Genomic DNA, 19727 nt, shown 5'->3' with positions numbered 1-19727 from the left:
TACTACTATGCTCTCTAAACTACAGCACTAGTGAAATATAAAACAATTTTATCGTTTTTAAGAAATCAAATCAAGTATCTTTCTTTTTGGTAACTAAAATCGTGCCTAACTTTGTGAAAACAGCGTGTTCGTTTTATTAAAGTCTTAACAAGTCCATAATTATAATTCTATAAAAACAGCGCAAAGTTTACAACACGATGATGTTATATTACAAATAAATGCCTTGGAACTTAAAAAAGCATGCATTGCAGACACCAGAATTACAGAACCACAAAGTTTAACCGTTGTACAAGCAAGCATAGCAATTAGAACTTTAGCACAGATGAAGTTTTTATGGTTGACGTACAGATCTCCACTTTACTTGGTAACTTGGTGAATTGCATGGGCCAGGTAACCCACATTACCAGATGCAACACCAGCTACAGAAATTCTTCCATCTTTGGTAAGATAAACAGAATGATTCTTTGTCAAGTCACCAACCTAAAATTGTAAATAACCAATGCTTGAACTTGTGAACACAAGTAAATAAAAAAGTTTTTTCCACGAAAACAAAGACAATTTTTTTATCTTATTGAATACAGTAAAACAGATCAGACTTATTAAAAAAACAAGAAAAAAAGAATTAGCAACAAAACAACAGTTGTAAAATAACACGCTACTAATGATAACGATTCAAGTAAATCGTGCTTACGTAAAAGTATCACGTTAAAGCGTGGCTGTAAATCAAAAAAGAAATCTTACCTGATCTGGATTGAGGCCAGTGTAGCAAAACATCCCAATCTGATCAGTAATGTGAGACCAATCCCTTGTAGATCCTTCCTTTTTCAGATTATCAACAAGTTGCTGCCTCATTGAGATGATGCGATCTGCCATCCCTTTTACCTCCACTAACCTACCAATAAATGAATAAATGTAACTTGCATTAAACCCGCGTGGGCTGAATGCGACAGTTGTAATAACACGGGTGTTCTGATTCATACACCTTGTGCCAGCTTACGGATTATCACAGATGGAACTTTGACGGTGATTGCATTTTTGTATGTATTGCCGATTATTTAGACAACTCATTTGTGACCACTGGGTTAGAGAAATTGCCTAAGTGCTTGCCCAAAGATACATAGGCCCACAAGCGTTGCATGAAAAACAGCTTTTAAAGTAGTGATATTTTACATGATCACATTTATGACCACTTCCACAAAAACTATCACTTTTATAGGTATTACACCGTATACCATGTCACTCTTTAAATGAAATTTACAGACACAATCAAATTTCCGTATTACACAAAACTTGGCTTTTAACACCCCTACCATTGTTCACGAAGTTCAGGAGTAGTGAGCACAGTGGATGCAATACGCGCTCCATTACATGGAGGATTTGAGTACATCGGTCGGATGAGGATCTTGATCTGACTCTCAACTCTTGCCGCCTCTTCTTGATCCGCACAGACAACTGTGAATGCACCAGCACGCTCACCTGTGGTAATGTAAATAGGTTTTTATTTAAGAGTATTTGGGCTGAGATTAGTAAAATCCAGTTACACTCATAGTTGTCAAACATTGGAAACTTCATTGATTAATGTGTCAAATACAGTCCACTTTAAAACTGCTTGTAGAAAGTAGACACCTGACGAAACAGGGTAAAGCTGTTTTTGGTGTAAAAGCAGGGTTCTAAAACATATGACAATCCAGTACCCCTGAGGACTAAAGTTATGCCTTTAAACTTTTAAAAAAAAATTTTTATGAGCAAATGAGTATTGCAAAATTGAAAGTTACATTAAGGTTCAAATGTTAAATAATATTGCCTTCGGTAAGAATGAATGTTTTTGAAATAAAATGTATACTGTTGAAAAAAAGTCTTCCTAGATTTCTATGAAACAGTTTCCTTATTTTAGTGAAACAGTTTCCACTATATAAACAATTCTTGACACTGCTAATTATGGCATTAATAATTATGTAATTGTAATGAAAACACATAAAAAATTGATTACCATACAGTCCCATGTTTTTGGCAAAAGATTGTGCGAGTATCACATTGTGGCCTTCAGCAACAAAGAGTCGCATAGCAGAAGCATCTTTGTTAATATCACCACTTGCGAAACCCTGGTAAGCCATATCAAAGAATGGAAGCAAGTTACGCTTCTTGCAGATGGATGACATTTCTTTCCAATTTTCGGGCTAAAAGTAACAAAATATGTAGATACCAAAACAGAAGCATTACAAATTAAGTAAGAATAAGATATTTATATGATATTTCTTTTATCTAAATTTTACATTTTAGGCTTTTAGACATCAAGTTTAAACAAACTCTAAATTAAATTTGCAACCTTATAAAACACAATTGGGTGTGTAAAATGTTTGCAATGTTCGAACAAATTTTTATAACAATTTTTTACATTTACAGCAATTTTACAAAAAAACATTTATTTATACCAATTTTGATTTTTTTTTATAAAATTTTTTTTCAATAAATGTTTATACAAATTTTTAATAACAATTCTACAAGAAGTATAACAAAAACTGTTTCAACAGACCTTTGGATCAACACCTGTAGGGTTGTGGGCACAAGCATGGAAGAGAACGATAGAGTTTTCCGGAATTTTCTACAAAACAAAGTGAATTCTAAAGATAATGGACATATAGTGGGATGGGGGAAGATGGGATACCTTATCATTCTATTTTCTCATCCTGGTAAACAAAGAACAACTAAAGAATTATAAAACCATATTCTCACGACCCCCAGACCGTTCTTAATTGTTTAAAACGCAATCAAGATAGTTGAAGATTAGCTGACAGTGTCCTGTCTTACCCCAACCTACGATATAATCAGTCATAATTGACATGGTCATTAAGTGTGTTGTCTTACATTCAAATCCTCCATAGCACCTTCAGCATCAAAACCACAGGTTGAAGGCTTGTAGTAACGATACCATTCCACATCTAACCCTGCGTGTCTGCGCAATACAATCACTTGTTAAAAGGAGGTGTTTAAAGAAATAATATTACATACTTAAAAAGGTGCAGAAATTTGACAATGTCATATTGCACAATATTGTATATATATATATATATTTGTATTTCAGATGAAAAAGGGAAAATGAAATAAATGTATGAATTCAATGTAAACTAAAAATAATAATATTTTATACAGAAAAGCGTTACTGGTTAGTGATTATTAAACTTATTAACAAAAATAAATGTATAAATTCAATGTAAATAACTTTTTTATAAATTCAATGTAAATGTCTCATTTTCATGGGAAAAATATAAAATATATTTATTATGAATAGTCCCTACTGTTTATCAAAACAACAAGGGTAGTATTTTGCACTTGGAAAGTTTTATAAGCTTAACAGAATTAATAGCTTACTTAAAAATAGGAACATGGTTACCCCAGGAAGGGGTTGGGAGCCAGATTGCTTTGTTTGAAGTGAAAAACTTGTTCTGTTTAAAATATGAATAATAAAAATTAAGACATATATATATATATATATAAATATACTCAGCAAAGAATGGGTAAATTACATTGATATATTCTCTTTTCCACAGGCAACAATATTGTTATAACACAGACGTCCAAGTAACCAAGCATTCAGCCTAAGAAAACATACGCCCACAATGGTAGCAGCATTAAGTATTATACACGAAATTTTAGTGGTTGGAAATTGGAATAACTTGGCCACTTATCCATAGTTTCAATTAACAATACTACTTTTAGTTAAAATCATTGTCACACTACTAATTTATAAGATACAATTCATACATTTATTTCACAAATGCAGAATTCACTTACAAGAAAGTTAGCTCCTATACGAAGAGAACCAGTTCCTGAAATACCTTGCACTGTCACATTCTGCAATCAAGTGTAGACTTCTTTATTTTACATGGCAAAGTATTCACCATTTATTTAAGAAGTATATATATATACGAATACCCTTCAAAGGAATTTCAAGGTAATTTTTTTTAAAAAATTAAAAAACGGATGTAAATAAACGTAGCAGCATAACTGCAATTATTAAAAACACTTTAACCAAACAGGAAGTTACCCAGGTTAACATACCCTCTTGTCTGTAAGAACAGTGTTACCAGCTCCAAATGCAAGTTCAGCAGCAGCATTGGTAAATGCAGGCAAGCCAGTGATGCCGAGATATTCTTTATCCAAACCTTGGATGGCAAGTTCTGCCTAAAATGAAAATTTGACTTTACTATTTCAGCTAAGCTATACCACCAAGAAAAACATTTTGAAACAAGATATTGAGAAGTGGGCCTAAACCGTACGTCCATATACCAGAATAAAAAGTTTTCTTTTATTCCAACCTGTCCTAACCTATACAATATGGCACCTACCTTCTTCACAGTTGGCAAAACATAAGGTTTTCCCTGGTCATCTCGATAAGCACCCACCCCCAAGTTCATCTTTTTAGGATTGGTATCTCGCTTGAAAGCTTCTGTTACTCCGAGAATTGGATCTGGAGGTCCCATTTCCACATTTGACCACCATGACCTTAATCAAATTAATTAAAAGATGATCAAAACGTACATGCAATTCAGTTTATTCAGCAATTCAGATATATGGGATTTGTAAAACCAGTACCAAACATCAGAAGGTGCAATAATGAAACACATGCGGATCCCAAAAACAAATGTTTACATCAATGTTACAGTTCATAAAAAAGTATCTTACCCAGTTCTATTCAATGAACGGTGACCAACACTGCATTTTTGCAATAAACTGCATATATTTTTGTTGATTGTCAACGACATTTCCTAAAAGTTTCCACTACACGATTACAAAACAGACGATTATGAACTTCGCTGAAACAAAATGTGCAGCAATGTTGTTCAGTGACGCGTGAAGAAAATCTGACAACACAACACCATAGATATCTAAACCAACAGCCAACCTCATTTTTAAATGACGCTCTTTTCCATATAGTCTACTTTATATTCAAAGAAATCGGTTTTAATCTTTTTACTTTTATCTATGGTGTGTTTTAACGACTCTTGTTTTATTTGGAATCCCTCCTCTTCACTCTGAAATAATACATTAGGGTAGGGGAGGCTGGGACACCTTTAAACTTTATTCTTGTCCCATTCAGTAGTAAACAAAGAGCATTCAAAGAGTTATAAAACGATATCTTGAAGACTTACATAAAAATGCAATTTAGGTTCACAAAGCATATCCTGAGGACTGTTGTTAATTGTTTAAAACACGATCAAAATCATTGAAAATTATGGGCTAAAGGTGTCCCATCTTCCCCTGCCCTACTACATATTCTTCGCTAGCATTGTCTTCAGAATAAATAGAAAGTAATTTATGTTGTCTGTATATCTAAAGCCTTTCATTGGTTATTTTTCTTACTATAACCAGATATACAACGTTTTTCATTGCTTTGATTATAACAGCCAATTGCGGTCAGTTATTTAGCAAAGGCAATGCGGTTCTGCCAGGATACAAACTTTGTCACGCTGGTGTTTTGCCAATTACATCCATTCGTTTTAACCGTTATGTAATTATAAACACGTACATGTCGTGGTATAGTGGTTAGCGCACCTGCCTCTAACTCAGAGGTTATTCGGGTTTAGGCGAGACAACTTTGGGAAGGCGAGACAAGTAACTCCAATTGTTCCAAGCCAGTGCTCACTAATGGATTGTCTAAACTGGCAGCCATACAGAAAAACAATTACGCACAAAGTTCATATATACGCGGTTAACTCGTAAGTATATATATAGGCACGAGTGTGTAAAACAAGACATCACTGTTATAACGCAAGTCATTTTCCCGCCACGCGAGGATAAATCAAGTTACATTTATTCAAGTTTTAATCCACCCATAGTTTATGGGTTGAATTGTTAGCTAAAAAAAATATAAAGAATGTCTAAAAAAATAATCGCCCTCTCGTTTCATGTATGAGCTAACTCGTAAGTGGGCACAAGGTTAATGAGACTGAACGGGGAGGGGAGATACGTCATTGCCTCGCAACGTAAGGATATAGAAGCTGTATACATTTATTCATTTAACGTAACGTAGGATACAAGTTGATTAGAAAGTTCAAGTTTGCACAATCATAAAAATACAAAGCTCAAATAAGTTCCTTAAATTTTAAGTATATAGTAGGGTGGGGAAGACGGGACACCTTTACCACATAATATCCAAGTACTAAACACAATTAACAACTGTCTATGGTAGTCGTGAGGATACGTTTTTATAATACTTTGAATGTTTTTTTTATAATACTAAATGGAACGAGAAAAAAGAATGAAATGGTGTCCCATCTTTCTCCATCTTGGTATGTATCTATAGGCTATATTTCTGTAGCTTCAAAACAAGATGTTTTTGTTTCCGCAGATGATGGCCTTCTCGGAAATAGCGAAATATCTTCGAGTTCGTCTCCTTATGCGTTCTTGCATAGTCGGGTCTTATTTTAAGATTGTTTGTGTGTTAATAATCTTGTACTAGTCTTGTTAAAGTGGTAGGATTACATGGCAACAGATTCGACTTTTACCTGCTTCTTTAATCATGCTTTAAAATTTCGTCTCATAAACAAAACCTGGTACGCAGAAATCGGTCGAATTCCGTGTTAAAATCGATCCCTCTTTTTCATTACCTCCACTGAGTTTGTATAAAGTTAAACGGATTGGAAGGTACCTTAAAAACGGAGATTTGTGGTGTGGTGCATCGGTCGTGTCACGTTTCGTTCACATGTTATAGTGTACAGCTCTGTAATATAATACTACAGCCCCGTATCACACTGCGGTATACGGGCGAAGTATGCGACATAACAGGTCAATCTCGATTGTTTTCGCGTGGAACTGAGATTTGTTTTGCGCGGCAATCTATTCAAGTGGCTCCGATCATGACTATACGTATGTAATCAACCATAAAACAGCACCGCCGCTTATTAGATCGAATATGATAATTAAGTAGACCTGCTGGTATGCGGCTTGCGTCAGACGACCGCTGGCCGCATGAAGCTAGTGATCTTTATCCGCCGTTTTAGTGGCCGCCACGACTGGCAATCTTTACCAAATCGGAGACTATCTTAGATAAGAAATTTGAACTGTTTTCGCTATATACATATTCAATAACGCTCCTGTCTCGGTCGGTGATCCGGTGTTTACTCATAATTGCGACTGTGTCGTCAGAAAGGATTCCGCGAATTTCTATATCTAATCATCCAGCGATAATTGCAGGATACTTTATGCGTTTAAAATATCATTTCCACGCTATTTGAAAATGGAACATAACATAAGAAACTGTGCAATGAAACAGCTTATTCATGAAGACTGTTTTTGCACAGCAGGCAACCAATGAAGCATTTTGTAAATGCTATAAGTGTGATTCATTATACAACCTCTGATTCATTGCTCTTTAAGGTTGCGTGATGCTGCTGTCTATGCATGGTCTGTGGCTTCAAATACAAAACAAGATTATAGCTTATATTCTAGCTATCTTCTTAATTAGTCCTTGTCTTGCAAATACTGTGGAGCAGCATTGCTTATTGTTTTTATCGAATTTTGTAAATTAACAAACCCACGATAAATATTTTTACCTTCTTCTACCCAGCATGCGGTTTGCGGTGATGAAGGCAATTTCTTTACACTATTAGGGCGTCCGATTGCCACCACTCAATCAGACCTATAGGTAATCTTATGGCAAAGAAAATGAAAAGTTCATAATTATAATCCTGTACGTCGAAGTATTTGAAGAGATAAACGTCAGTCATTGCGGGTCGATCGTATATTCGAGGTGAAACGCAGAACTAGGATTACTGGAGCCATATATGTGTCTGAATGCTGCCATATGACTTACAATAAACAAATAGAAAGTTACGTGGTGAAGCAGGCAATCAAAGGAGAAGGATTATTGGCAGACACGCCTTAATATATGCACATTTGCACTTTGTATGCCCGTCGTTGCATAATCGCATTGCAATGTTTCAAATTTGATTACAGAAGAAACTTTTGTCTGAGGCATTTTAATCCTAGTTTACCGCATAACATTACCACGGACAGTAAGATGAAAATCAATAACAACCACACCCTGTAACGTAACTTGTATGTGGACCAATAAAGCGAAATGTCAGCGCTTCGTCATCAGTTAACCTATACACCTTATACGCCGGGAAGGTGTAAAAATATGCTTTCACCTCAAAATTTTCTTTTTTATTAAAGAGCCTTAGAAGAGATGGTTTGTTGGGGGCGATAGTGCGGTAGCGTGACGGTCGAAATAATGAGAGCGCTAGAGTTTTTCGCCGAAAAAATATGCTATATTATCTGTCTCTGTTTTTCGTAAGCGTCAAACTACTCGCAAGAGAGTGCGTGAAGTTACAGGTGTCTAAGAATGTGGATGGAATCGTTGACTCGTTCAGTTGCTTGTAAAAAGGTGTCGGGTATAGCCGACACATGCGCTACGGCGATTACTGGGGTGAGATTAAGCAGGATTATGCGAAGTTGTTTATGTTAGAAAGCTTTCTCCCAAAGCTGGCTCTATATCACAGCGCGCCGTTGTTTCGTTAATCTGCATATGTGTAGCTCAGGAACGCTTGATATAGAACTCGTGCGCATTTTCAATGCCCACAAATACGGTGTTTAGCTCTATCTTTGGAAGTTTAACAAAGTGTAGGGGTGCAAGCCACGTGGCGGGTCTTTCCAAAATCGTGCATTGGATGTTCCATCACGATCACGTTTGCGTGACTAACTTTGCACTTAGAAGTTCTATATGAAGCTAACCTATTTTTATGCTTCTATTTTTGCAGCAATTGAAATGAGATTGCGACATCGAAGGTGATAAGACAGTTTGTAGAAATGATTTAACGTATAGGGCCGTTTCCTGTTTGGTTCGAATCAACGGAACGTGTTTATCCAATTCGAGCAATTTGTCGACCTAGTGCTCGACCTCTTGAATATTAATCAGAGCTAATTATTTAATGCGCGGTTTAAAATAGATTGCCGGCGTTACGTTTCAAGAAATCCATTAATTGGTCGCCGGTACGCAGCATATAACATCGGGCGGAGACACCGTTGTTTAGTGCAACAGGTGTTAGTGCAGAAGTGATAGTGAACTGTAAAATTTCGCCACTAACGAATTTAGTCGGCTGCTGCAAGCTAAAATGACGGTTTTGTTTGTGGAAATAGTAAACACCCCCGGTAATGAAGCGGAGTTTTTGCGGCCTTTATATAAGGGTTTCCTGGGTTCGAAGGGAGACAAGATCTCGCCAATATTTTGCTCAAAACTAACGAGAGCAAAACTGAACTGAGATAACACTCAGTTATACAAAGCCCCGGAAACGCATATCCGACGTGATAAAAACCGGTTTAGCCAGGCTACGTTGCCAATTCCGTTACCGTAAGTCTTCTGGTATGGCATTAGGTATAAATGTGTGCACGCCTTTGGTCAAACGACGCGCTAGCTGTTACGAAAGAATCTGCAGCAACGCAGGCTTGGCATTACCCCAACTTCATATTATAGTCGTGCTATTGCAATGCAATCTTATCCATGAGTGCTGGAATATCCGGCCCTGTGTTGTATATGCAGACGGAGCTTTTACTCACATATATATAAGACAAAATAAGCAAGACAGAGATGTTAAAAACGTTTCTTAGGCGGAGAGAGCTTGACGATTTTTTCAAAGCGAATCCGCCGGTGATAAGTGCATAAAATATGTTGTTTGAATCCGCATCTTGGGCCATTGAAGTGAATACGCAAGATTGTATTTTTTCTTTCCGGTGGAAGTGTGGGCGTTGAATGCCTAAAATTCTTGCAAGAAAAGTGCGTTAGCGTATACAAAATGGTGCTTAATTGCACGAAAAAGAATGAGCCGTTGTTAGCCTCGGGGGTTGAGGAAGATTATGTTGCGTAGAAAACCGCGCATTGGTGAAGAGGGGTCGCGGATCACTACTTCGTTGTATTCCAGAAACAAAGAAAAGGAGTTAACATGTCGTCTTTTTAATTTAGGTTCACTATTAGCGACCTTTAGGCACTGGCGTAAGGTCCAATTACATTAGTTGTAAAGTGAAGACGGGTCTTTTATAGGACACAGCGCATTAGCAGTTTACCTATGTATGACGCAAAGGGAAATTCCTGTCTTCGGAAGACAAATAATTTTCAGCGAGACGTTCTATTTAACGAGGAGCTACTTGAGAAGAATGAACCATCTTATATAGTTCCGTCGCTTCGTCACTGCTGCCGTCGACGGATCACGGTATCAGTGATAACGTATGCATTTGTTCTTCTATATGTGTCTTCCCATTGTGAGGCGGAGTACCTCTGTGGATCTCGACTTGTTGATGCCCTGCGTTTCATCTGCGGCTCTCGAGGAATTAACGGGCCTGGCCGCGGAAGTAAGTGCTTAGAGTTCCCGTATAGACGCCGTTGCATTTAGACTAACCACCATTTTCTTGCAGGCTATATGCATGCACGAAGAGGCTCGCATTTGAGAAAACGACCCGAAGCTGACATTACAGTGTTATGTTGTGAACGCGGCTGCACTATGAAACAAATGGAAAGGTAAATTATTACAAGATCACTTTTATAACAAGCGCGTTAAAAATGTTCGTTAATTCAGTGCATGGTATAAGTCGGATAACGTTGGCACAGTATCTTATATTTTCTTATCTTCTTTAACAATTAATAACGGTATTTTAGGGTCAAGTGAATACACTTCTATTATTTTATAATTACTCTTTTTTATTATTAAATAAAACCACAAAAGGGAATGAAAATATGGGCCATCTTACCTCAGCCTGCTATATGGTCTTCCAATAAAACACATGTTTAAAAAAATCTATTTTTTTACAAATCTACAAATCATAACTCCAGCTTAAAGTTTTAAATAAAGTAAAAACTTTTAACAAGTTTCTAACGAACAACCCGTTTTTGAAAATAATGTTTTTTTTATTACAAATATAATGTTAAGTTACAATTTACCCGTATCTGATAAATACGTTAAAATCTATAATAGGTTTTGTGGGGAACCTGGAAGAAGACATCAGAGTCGCAGACGTGGATACAGGAACCGTCACCGTAATCCTTACTCTCGTTATCCCAGACCTCCGCACCCGGTAAGTTGAAATGCTACAGATTTAAACAAATACAATGCTATATACCCTATACATTATACAGAAAGAACATGCGTTTTTTACTTTTTACAGTAAACGAAATTTAACAAATATTATTTTATACACAAGAATATTGAAATAGAATGGGGAAAGACGGGACACCTTTAGCGCATAATATCCAAATAGCCCGACCTCCAATAAACCATTGTTGATTGCTGTGTTTTAAACAATTAACAATGGTTTATGGGAGTCGTGAAAATAAAGTTTTCTATTTCTTCGAATGTTCCTTGTTTACTACCAAATGTGATGAGAAAATACAATGTAAAGGTGTCCGATGTTCCCCACTTCTCTATATATATATATAACGGCAATTACTTGTGGTTGTCGAAATTAATGAGCTGTCTAAAGTGTCAGCCATAAAATATATAAAAAAAACAAGTAACAATAATCCACAAAAGTACATTCCTGGTAACTCGTATTAAGTTGGCACGAGGTGTGGGAAACAGAAAACCCGTGTTATAACGTCAGTCGTTTCTCCGGTCACGCGAGGATAAAAGTTACATTCATTCTTTGTTTATTTTGCTTTTCACGGCAAACGAATTTATTCAAATATTTCACGTACAAAAAATGTTGTTTGTTTATTATGTGTTGTTTATTGAAACAAGATTAGCTTCGGTTAATTAAAACAAGTTTCTTGCATCGACAGCCGACCTTTAATGACCCCCCTGCAACTACCAGTACTGAGCTCATCACTACGACCGCTATGAGCACCACGATGCGGCAAAATGCTACAACCGCAGTTCGATCTACGTTGTTAGACGACCTAAGGCATAGGTATCGGTCTATTCTTGAGCGGGAAAGAGCACGTTCTCAGTCAGGAAATGCGGCAGATCGAAAGAGCATTTTTCATGATATTGTAAAAGTGGCATCGGAGTTATTTCGCGAATCGAATACAGACCCGGGCGGGAGCGGTTATGAATACGAATATCATGACAGAATACTCACAGCATCTTTTCACGTGAATGCCGAGTCCGAGGACCATCACTGAGCGAAGTGGGCCTGCTATGGGTTACATCCAAATGGGTAACGGTCGCTGAGGGCGAATTTCGAGATGACAAAAGCAGGCCGCTACACTGCATGTGGCACGTCAGGGCATAATAGACGTGATATCAAATGCAATATAATCTTGCGTACCAGGTGTAGTGTGCGGAAAAGCAAAGGTAAATATTTATTAACCGAACATTGTTCTGTGATGGTCGTTTAAACAAAGACCAAGCTTTTACTTGTAAAGATTCATGTTGTTTATGAGATTATGCGTTCTGCGCTATAGTTCAGAATGAGCTAACGTATTTATTTCGTGGGTGTCTAAACGTTATCTTACAAAATCATCCTCAAATAAAACTCGTCAACGTGTACCAGAATTTCCGAGGAGCTACTTTATTTATTTTGCCGTGCATGTACGAATGAGCTGTTTTGTTTACGTTAATACAGTACAGCAGTGCATAAGTCGCCTTCTTCGTAAACTTACACAGCAGACATTGCTCTTATACTGTATAAAGGTAACCAGGCAAACGCTGTTATATTTCGTCTAAAAACTATCAATCATGCTTTACAAAATGGATTGTGAATGAATCAAACAAGGGAGAAAGACATCTGTGATTTACACATTAATCTGAGTGTATTTGGATGTGATTTATATATATAGATATGCGTTGACGTAAGTTGGTTAAAAGTAAAGGCCACACTACACGAAAATGACGACTTTAAGAAGATTAGTAAAATAGTGGAGGTTTTTGAATACTATGTCCTTTCGTTGAACCTGCAACTGTCCAGCGTGTGCCTTTACGTGCAGAATTAATCTTTCTAAAAAGATAATTTGTGATGAGTATATATATGATAGATTATCTACCGACTTAAGACGATGAAATTGCCCGAAGACGCTTAAGCCGTAACAATCTGCGACGGAACGTGGAAGTTGTACGTGTTCTTCTGGTGCCACTACGCACTTAACGGGTCACAATATTCACACTGAGTCTGTCGCCGTGGTGCAGTGGTTAGTGAGTCTGTATATCTAACCCAGGGTTTACTGGTTTAAGAATCGTGGTAGCTACCATCGGAGGCGTATGTGTGCCCATCGGCAAGAAACTTAACGGCAACTACTTCAACACGTTGGACAATAATGAGTTAACAAAATTTTCTTTATAAATACTTCCAAATCATTCTACATTGGTTTCCTAACCACACCAATGTCTGCTAACTTTTATTAACATAAAATACGTTCGCAAACTTGAATTAAATGCAGCGACAAGAACCCGTTTTGGTCTTGTTTTTTTGCAAAATGTTCCTCATGAAAGTGCACGTTAAACCTCTAAGACAAAACGTTTCAGACTGTACTGCATATTTTATATTATCTGTAAAAAGTATACTCGACATGGTGTCGAGAAAAAATGCATAGCGGTCAGGCAAGGGCTCGTAAGAACTCGAAATTGGCCTATGATGATCTCGAGGTCTCAGCGCACAGCAATTGCGTAAATTCGAATTTTATGTTACAAGTTGCGAATTAGATACTAAAACAAATAGTCTGTGATCAAAATGGTTTTACGATCCTATGAGATTAGTCGTAGCGGCAGTGTTGAAGTTGATTAATGGGAAGTATTGGGATTATGTGACGACATTTTTAGCAGACTTTTAGCGCTTTGCTCTTAGCATCGAGTTGCGACAGATTTACAAAAGTATTCTGTGGTAGTTACTGATCTCTGTCGCCACCACGCGGATTATACACACAACACAAACTTCTGATTCTGTTACTGTTTGTAAAATTGTAGTGTGTTCGTTTCTCTATGTTTCAATGAACGATTCAAGTTATGATTGGCTTAACAGCACGTTACAACGATCCAACGAACAAGCAAAATGCGTGTTGCGCAAAGTGAAGTCACAAAATATTAATTATACGAGAAAGGACCATTACAAAACGACTTCATTTAAGGTAATGCTGTTATAGGTGTTATTGGTAATTTGCTTATGTTTTGTGTTGGTTTTCAGTGTTTCCAACGGTTTTTAACATCTAGTTTACAAAACTACACTAGGAGAAAACTGATGGTGCTTGTGAAGAGTCCCCCCCCCTATTTGGTAACCACTAACCCCCTAACCATCAACACCCAACCAGTAACCACCAACCACTAACACTTTCCACCAGCGTATTCTGCTATGTACCGGAAGATTCTTCACTAGTGCCAAACTGAGAACTATTCCTTTTTAGTTGCATGTAATTTCTAATCTCCTATTGCTACAGGAAACTTGTAAAGATACAACACTGGATGAAGCATATGGATCTGTTATGAAATCTCTTGCAAAATCAACGCAACTCTGCTTGGTAAAATAATTGTATATATCTGCAGCGCTGAGCTGGATTTTCATAGTACGAGCTTTACTAGTTACTGTAATTAAAATTTACACTATAATAGTCATTTACCTTTAAACATATGTAGTGCATCAAGCCATATGTGTATTTATGTATACCAATGATATAAAGGAGCATGTGGTTGAGCTATGCATCATTTTTTATGTGGGCTAACCTCATAGATGGCATTGGAACAATTTTATTATTGCTTTCATATAATTACAAATTTACAATTTACCTTTCGACGCTATGGCTCAGTGGTGAGTCTCAAATAATAATGGTATAGTAATCGATTCCGCTACAATTGTAGGTCTGTGTGTCTTTTGTCTATATAGTACATCTTATTTTCTTTGCAAAACTAAGTACATGTTCCGAAAGGTACTTAACTAAAAATACATATATAGTTGTTATTTTTCTCTTTTTATTACTTAAATCTGCATAGTTTTAAGAATCGTATGTTTCAGGACTATTATGCAAAAACAAACCAATCTTCCCTGAACACGCATGAAAGGAGGTTCTGTTCTAAATACTTGTCGTCCCATATACCAAAATAAGAAAATTCGATTGAATTGACAAAATTAAGTTTAAAAAAGTGTGAGCAACAAAATATGTGCGAAGTGCCATGAAAAAAAGGATTCATTTTGTCAAGCTTTTACCAGTTTTTATCACGTTGTCTTTGTTCTAAATACTTACACTTACACCAAAATAAGAAAATTCAATTAAATTGACAAAATCAAGTCTAAAAAATAAGAGCAACGAAATGTGTGTGAAGTGCCATGAAAAAAAAGGATTTATTTTTGTCAAGCTCTTGCCAGTTTTTAATCACCTTGTCTGTGTATGTATTTTCAATTTTACTGTTTCATCACTTTGTATGTACCATGTCTGATTGCACTTTTAAATAAAAGTAAAATAAATAAATTAAAATATTTTCCGTATACTTTCTTCTCTTATTTCGTCTTGTATTTATTTGCGCTGTATCAACCATTTATCTAAACAAAGATTTAAAGTTATAGTCATACCACACAAATTTTGGGTACCTTTTAATTTTTTGAATTTCTACTTTAAAACGAGTATAGTAACGAAGTATATACTTAAATATGTAAGTTAAAGTTATAGTCATACCACACAAATTTTGGGTACCTTTTAATTTTTTGAATTTCTACTTTAAAACGAGTATAGTAACGAAGTATATACTTAAATATGTAAGTTTGGCCTAATCTATAAATGTGTTAAAGCAGCACTCACATTGTCAATTTGAATTAATAAAATTTCCAGAATCTTAAAATAAAGCAAACTTACATCAGAACAGAATAGTGAGAAATTGTATGTTTGAAATGAACAAAAGAGAGTAAGTGCAAAAAGATCTAATATACATATTGTAATATTTAGAACTAGTTAAATTGGTTATCAAAAGCTCTGCTTTCTAGGATTGTAGCTTTATGTTTTAACCGTATTGTGTAGATAATTTTTTCTCCAATGGTAAAACTTTTTGTGAAAAAAAAACGGCTGCAAAATCATAGCATTTAAACTTTTTGTAAAAAAAACGGCTTCAAAATCATGGCATTGGCACATTTGTGAAGAGAAAAGCAAATGTTCTATAAGCCAAGGATAGAGAGATGAAATGACATACAGTTTAACATAAGAATAATTAATAAGCTTGAGTACTCAAAACTGCAAAAATTTAAACTGCACAGTTTGGTATAGTGGTTTAAAAGTTTATCTTATAAAGTTTAAAGAGTTCAAAAGAACAATTGACTGGTTGAAAAATATGAAAAGTCAAAAGCGATGCATAAAAATGCACGATCGCATTAACAGCAGCAAAAAATTATGTTGTTTAAAAATATTTGCTCTTACAATTTTAATACAAAGTTTAAAGTTTTCCGTGTAAGTTTAAAACTATTCTTTTTATACACACTTCACTGGAATATACTTGGTAAGGAGGCAAGAAGTGCGATATTTTTACAGGGTTGTTTAACTTGTTTATACCAGAGAAGTCTTCTGCTCACCATTTTCATCTGTTTGCTTCACAACAGTTGCAGTGTGTTCACGTTTCATGTCCATGCTTTTGACAACAGAGTAGCATCCCGTCCCAAACAGAACCATAATGTTGGAAAACCACCACAAAGCACTTTTAGACTAAAACATAAATACTCATATTAAAAAATTAAACACTATAGTCTATACAGATGTATAGTGTAAATTGAGTTAAAATTATTTTCGGTGAGACATACATATTTAAAGTCCATTAGTCCAGCACTATGTGATGGTAACACATTAATCACAGTTTGAGCATTGGCCGAATAAAACTAATTTTCATTTATATTGTTGCTTATAGGTTTTAAAGAAATGTCATAGTATCTTGTTAATAATGCCTTTTATGTTAAACAGTAAGCAACATAAACTTAAATAATGCTTATTTGAAATAAGATCATCCCGACTTACTTCATGTGAATACAGAACAGCAATAACAGTTTGCAGACATGCTTTTGCCACACCACTGACAGTATGTGTAACAGGAGTAGTCACTTTGATCTCAAATCCTACCACATAACCCATGATGAAACCAAAAAATCCAGCTACGCACATCAAAAACCAAAAGTGTAGATTGAACAGGTAAGGGAAGGACATTATCTCAGAAATCTAATCAAAAATGATCAAGTTACAGTTAAGTTGCAAACTACTGGTGTCTGGTGCTGATATATAGTTTTAAACAGTTTCTAAACAACAATACTTGAGGGCTAAAAACCTGAAATAATAGGGAAGTACACACAGCGTTATTCACAAAGTGATCAGTCTGGTGTTTACCTCTGACAAAAGAATAAACGGAATAAATATGGCACAGGCGTTGACATTATTGTAGTAGGTAAGTTTCCATATATTGTTGTCCATGCTTGGAAGAACTTTTTTAATGTAAATTGCGTTTAATGCAACCATTGCACTAGAAAACACTCCATACAGAGTCCCTTTAATAGACAAACCACCTGAAAATTTATTTTATGAGTTTAGAAAGTGTTGAACAAAGTATAATAAAATTTAATGTTTAGTGTCTTTTTATGTTATATTGTTAAATAGAAGTGCAAATAAACATTTTTAAATTACTGAACTAGCTTTTAAAAGGTGTTATAAGTTAATTCACTGACTACGAAAAGGTTTTCTGCACATTTTTATTGTTGTGCTCACACTAGAAACAACCTACTTAACAATGCAATAAACGCATAATAGTGTGATTACTGTGATTCATTGTAGTGCAGGCAGTTTTTCAATACACCTGTGTCCTATTGTATTACTTATTAATGCTTCACAATCCACAAAACGTTTTGTTCAATACACATATGAATAATGCAAACGACTAAACTATACACAGATTAAGGAGAACAGAAACTGCAAAGAAACCCAATAACAATTAGGATATTCTGCGTTTTGCATTCTTTTTCATGTGCGAAAATGAAAATAAATATAAAAATAGACCTAAAAATATATATTATTTAATTACAAATCTATAATATTACCTAGAGAAGCTCCTTGCTGATTCACGCCCAAGAAAAACCCACCAAGGATGATTCCACAGCAAAATAATGCTGGCAAGGTTGTTTTCTTACCTAGAAGCAAATTTACAAATCTTAGTAATTCCAATGTTTACACTCATAACATAATGTAATACAATTTACATATTACAGCCATCGAGTTGGAAAATTTTTTTTCCAAGCAAATCATCAATTTTTTGCAGATTGCTAGATAATTTAGGCTTTTACTTAATAAAATTCAAGGAGAATAATAGTGGTATCAAGCAATCTGAATTTGAAATAAAAACCACACTGTGTTACCTAATATAAAGTAAGTAAAGATGAGACTGAAGATTGTAACAAGAGATCGTGCAATTGTGTAAAATGCAACTCCAACTTCACCAAGGCACAAGTTGTTGAAGCTTATCATAAGAACAAACACGACGCTGAGTGGTAATGCTTCCCTTGACAGTTTAGCATCAAATTTTGTGGAAGGGAAAGTCATGAGATTGGGCATGCTGTAGTGAAAACACATACAAAGTCATAGGTGCCAAACTTTTTAAATAGCAGGGTATAAAATTGTACGAAGAAACATTCATCCAATTGGTGGTTTTAAATTTAGTAATTAAAATAGTGCAAAAAATCCAGGGTTGGCCTGCCTACCTGCCACCCCAGATTTGGCACCTATGTATGAAGATAATGAAGTTAAACCAAATTTCATTACACTGGTGGTAAACCACAAAAGCCGAAAACTGTAACCACGCACCTTGCAGATACATGTGAACATATTACGCACAGAAGTACAGTAACTACACATTGAAACCAGGTAACAAACATTGGGGCATTAAGCTTGAGCTGATCACTCTGAAATAAACAAAGTTTTGTCATTTACCATATTTGATATGACTTTTGAGGATTGCAATAACTTATAACAAGCCACTTATAACGAAATATAAACAAGCATATTTTTAGCATGTAATAATACTGTAATAATAACAACAACAACCAGCTACCAACATTTAGCTTAACGTAAAGCATTAATAGTTTAACTACTATAGGCTGCATAATGCATATAGTTGCAAAGAGATGATTTAATTGTAGTTTTAAAATTGAAGATATATATATCCACAAGCCAGTCTGCAAAGTATGGCAGTTCCTGACGAGATCTCGCGCGTGCAAGACGGTTATTTTTCGCGTTCGCGCGTGCTATCATTAAAAATCTGCGTGCAAAGCATGTACATTTTCAAGCTACGTTAGGAAATCTTACTTAATTTAATACGTATTTTTTTCTTTGTTTAATTAATTGGCGTGCGTAGGACAAATTGTGGCGTGCATAACCGAAAGTCTGTAAAAAAATCGCGCGTGCACCTGCCATACTCTGTAGTCTGGTCCACAAGTATCGATATATAAAAAGATTCTTGACATTTCAAACCAAACAACCACAACACAATTATTTAAGCACTAACCTTTAAAAGATACTTATTGATGAAGACCATACTAATACTGACACTCCAGTATAAAGCTACAGCACCAACTACACGCATATATTTAACAAGTAATGTTTCTTTCTTCTCCGAAACAACATATTTACTTCCCATTTCTTCGGATTTGTGACCACCCTCTTTATGCATTGAAAATTTTATATGTTTAAAATACTAGGCACCTGGGTTTCATAAAAGACATGTATGGGCATACCATATTAGTTTTAAAGTTAATATGACATTGATACATTAATTTAAATGACTACTTCAGTGCTTTCAACA

At 35.5% G+C, this 19727-nt stretch overlaps 4 protein-coding genes across 5 annotated transcripts; 2 read left to right on the top strand and 2 right to left on the bottom strand.

The window, feature by feature from the left end:
• Positions 1-110: 110 nt before the first annotated feature.
• On the bottom strand, positions 111-4854 carry LOC149740492 (aspartate aminotransferase, mitochondrial-like). Its single transcript, XM_089872162.1, has 11 exons — positions 4684-4854; positions 4347-4503; positions 4060-4182; positions 3793-3852; positions 3370-3443; positions 2866-2953; positions 2534-2602; positions 1991-2177; positions 1311-1476; positions 742-892; positions 111-480 (listed from the first exon to the last, which is right to left on the bottom strand). Exons 1-11 carry the CDS (start codon positions 4761-4763, stop codon positions 358-360), a joined length of 1278 nt encoding a protein of 425 aa, XP_089728288.1. The 5' UTR covers positions 4764-4854; the 3' UTR covers positions 111-357.
• Positions 4855-7944: 3090 nt separating this feature from the next.
• On the bottom strand, positions 7945-19661 carry LOC149740489 (GDP-fucose transporter 1-like). Of its 2 annotated transcripts, none has more exons than XM_089872164.1 (8): positions 19431-19661; positions 18731-18828; positions 18286-18482; positions 17971-18060; positions 17267-17442; positions 16904-17101; positions 16468-16597; positions 7945-14847 (listed from the first exon to the last, which is right to left on the bottom strand). In XM_089872164.1, the coding sequence occupies exons 1-8, from the start codon at positions 19593-19595 to the stop codon at positions 14789-14791; spliced, it is 1113 nt and encodes a 370-aa protein (XP_089728290.1). In that variant the 5' UTR covers positions 19596-19661; the 3' UTR covers positions 7945-14788. The 2 variants fall into 2 exon arrangements, with proteins under 2 accessions (XP_089728290.1, XP_089728291.1); XM_089872165.1 differs by lacking the exon at positions 7945-14847 and adding an exon at positions 14861-15450.
• On the top strand, positions 10062-12482 carry LOC149740491 (uncharacterized). Its single transcript, XM_089872172.1, has 4 exons — positions 10062-10344; positions 10408-10510; positions 10965-11064; positions 11768-12482. Exons 1-4 carry the CDS (start codon positions 10062-10064, stop codon positions 12107-12109), a joined length of 828 nt encoding a protein of 275 aa, XP_089728298.1. The 3' UTR covers positions 12110-12482.
• On the top strand, positions 13891-15394 carry LOC149740490 (uncharacterized). Its single transcript, XM_089872178.1, has 3 exons — positions 13891-14047; positions 14354-14434; positions 14926-15394. The coding sequence occupies exons 1-3, from the start codon at positions 13910-13912 to the stop codon at positions 15013-15015; spliced, it is 309 nt and encodes a 102-aa protein (XP_089728304.1). The 5' UTR covers positions 13891-13909; the 3' UTR covers positions 15016-15394.
• Positions 19662-19727: the final 66 nt, after the last annotated feature.

This window comes from Ciona robusta, chromosome 2 (genome assembly GCF_009617815.1).
Source record: "Ciona robusta chromosome 2, ASM961781v2".
In the NCBI taxonomy this organism is placed as follows: Eukaryota; Metazoa; Chordata; class Ascidiacea; order Phlebobranchia; family Cionidae; genus Ciona; species Ciona robusta.
Note: the sequence above shows the minus strand (reverse complement) of the source record. Positions and strands in the feature narration are given on the sequence as shown.

Excerpts from the sequence above, each read along its gene's own strand:
- LOC149740492 (XM_089872162.1), bottom strand. The coding sequence starts at position 4,763 with ATGTCGTTGACAATCAACAAAAATATATGCAGTTTATTGCAAAAATGC. Across the intron at positions 3,853-4,059 it reads CTGTTCTTACAGACAAGAGG|AATGTGACAGTGCAAGGTAT; the intron begins GTATGTTAACCT and ends ACTTGATTGCAG. Across the intron at positions 893-1,310 it reads CCTGAACTTCGTGAACAATG|GTTAGTGGAGGTAAAAGGGA; the intron begins GTAGGGGTGTTA and ends ATTTATTGGTAG.
- LOC149740489 (XM_089872164.1), bottom strand. The coding sequence starts at position 19,595 with ATGCATAAAGAGGGTGGTCACAAATCCGAAGAAATGGGAAGTAAATAT. Across the intron at positions 18,483-18,730 it reads TGTTCACATGTATCTGCAAG|CATGCCCAATCTCATGACTT; the intron begins GTGCGTGGTTAC and ends TTTTCACTACAG. Across the intron at positions 16,598-16,903 it reads CTGTTCTGTATTCACATGAA|TCTAAAAGTGCTTTGTGGTG; the intron begins GTAAGTCGGGAT and ends TTTATGTTTTAG.
- LOC149740491 (XM_089872172.1), top strand. The coding sequence starts at position 10,062 with ATGTATGACGCAAAGGGAAATTCCTGTCTTCGGAAGACAAATAATTTT. Across the intron at positions 10,345-10,407 it reads TAACGGGCCTGGCCGCGGAA|GCTATATGCATGCACGAAGA; the intron begins GTAAGTGCTTAG and ends ATTTTCTTGCAG. Across the intron at positions 10,511-10,964 it reads ACTATGAAACAAATGGAAAG|GTTTTGTGGGGAACCTGGAA; the intron begins GTAAATTATTAC and ends AATCTATAATAG.
- LOC149740490 (XM_089872178.1), top strand. The coding sequence starts at position 13,910 with ATGAACGATTCAAGTTATGATTGGCTTAACAGCACGTTACAACGATCC. Across the intron at positions 14,048-14,353 it reads ACAAAACGACTTCATTTAAG|GAAACTTGTAAAGATACAAC; the intron begins GTAATGCTGTTA and ends CTATTGCTACAG. Across the intron at positions 14,435-14,925 it reads AATCAACGCAACTCTGCTTG|GACTATTATGCAAAAACAAA; the intron begins GTAAAATAATTG and ends CGTATGTTTCAG.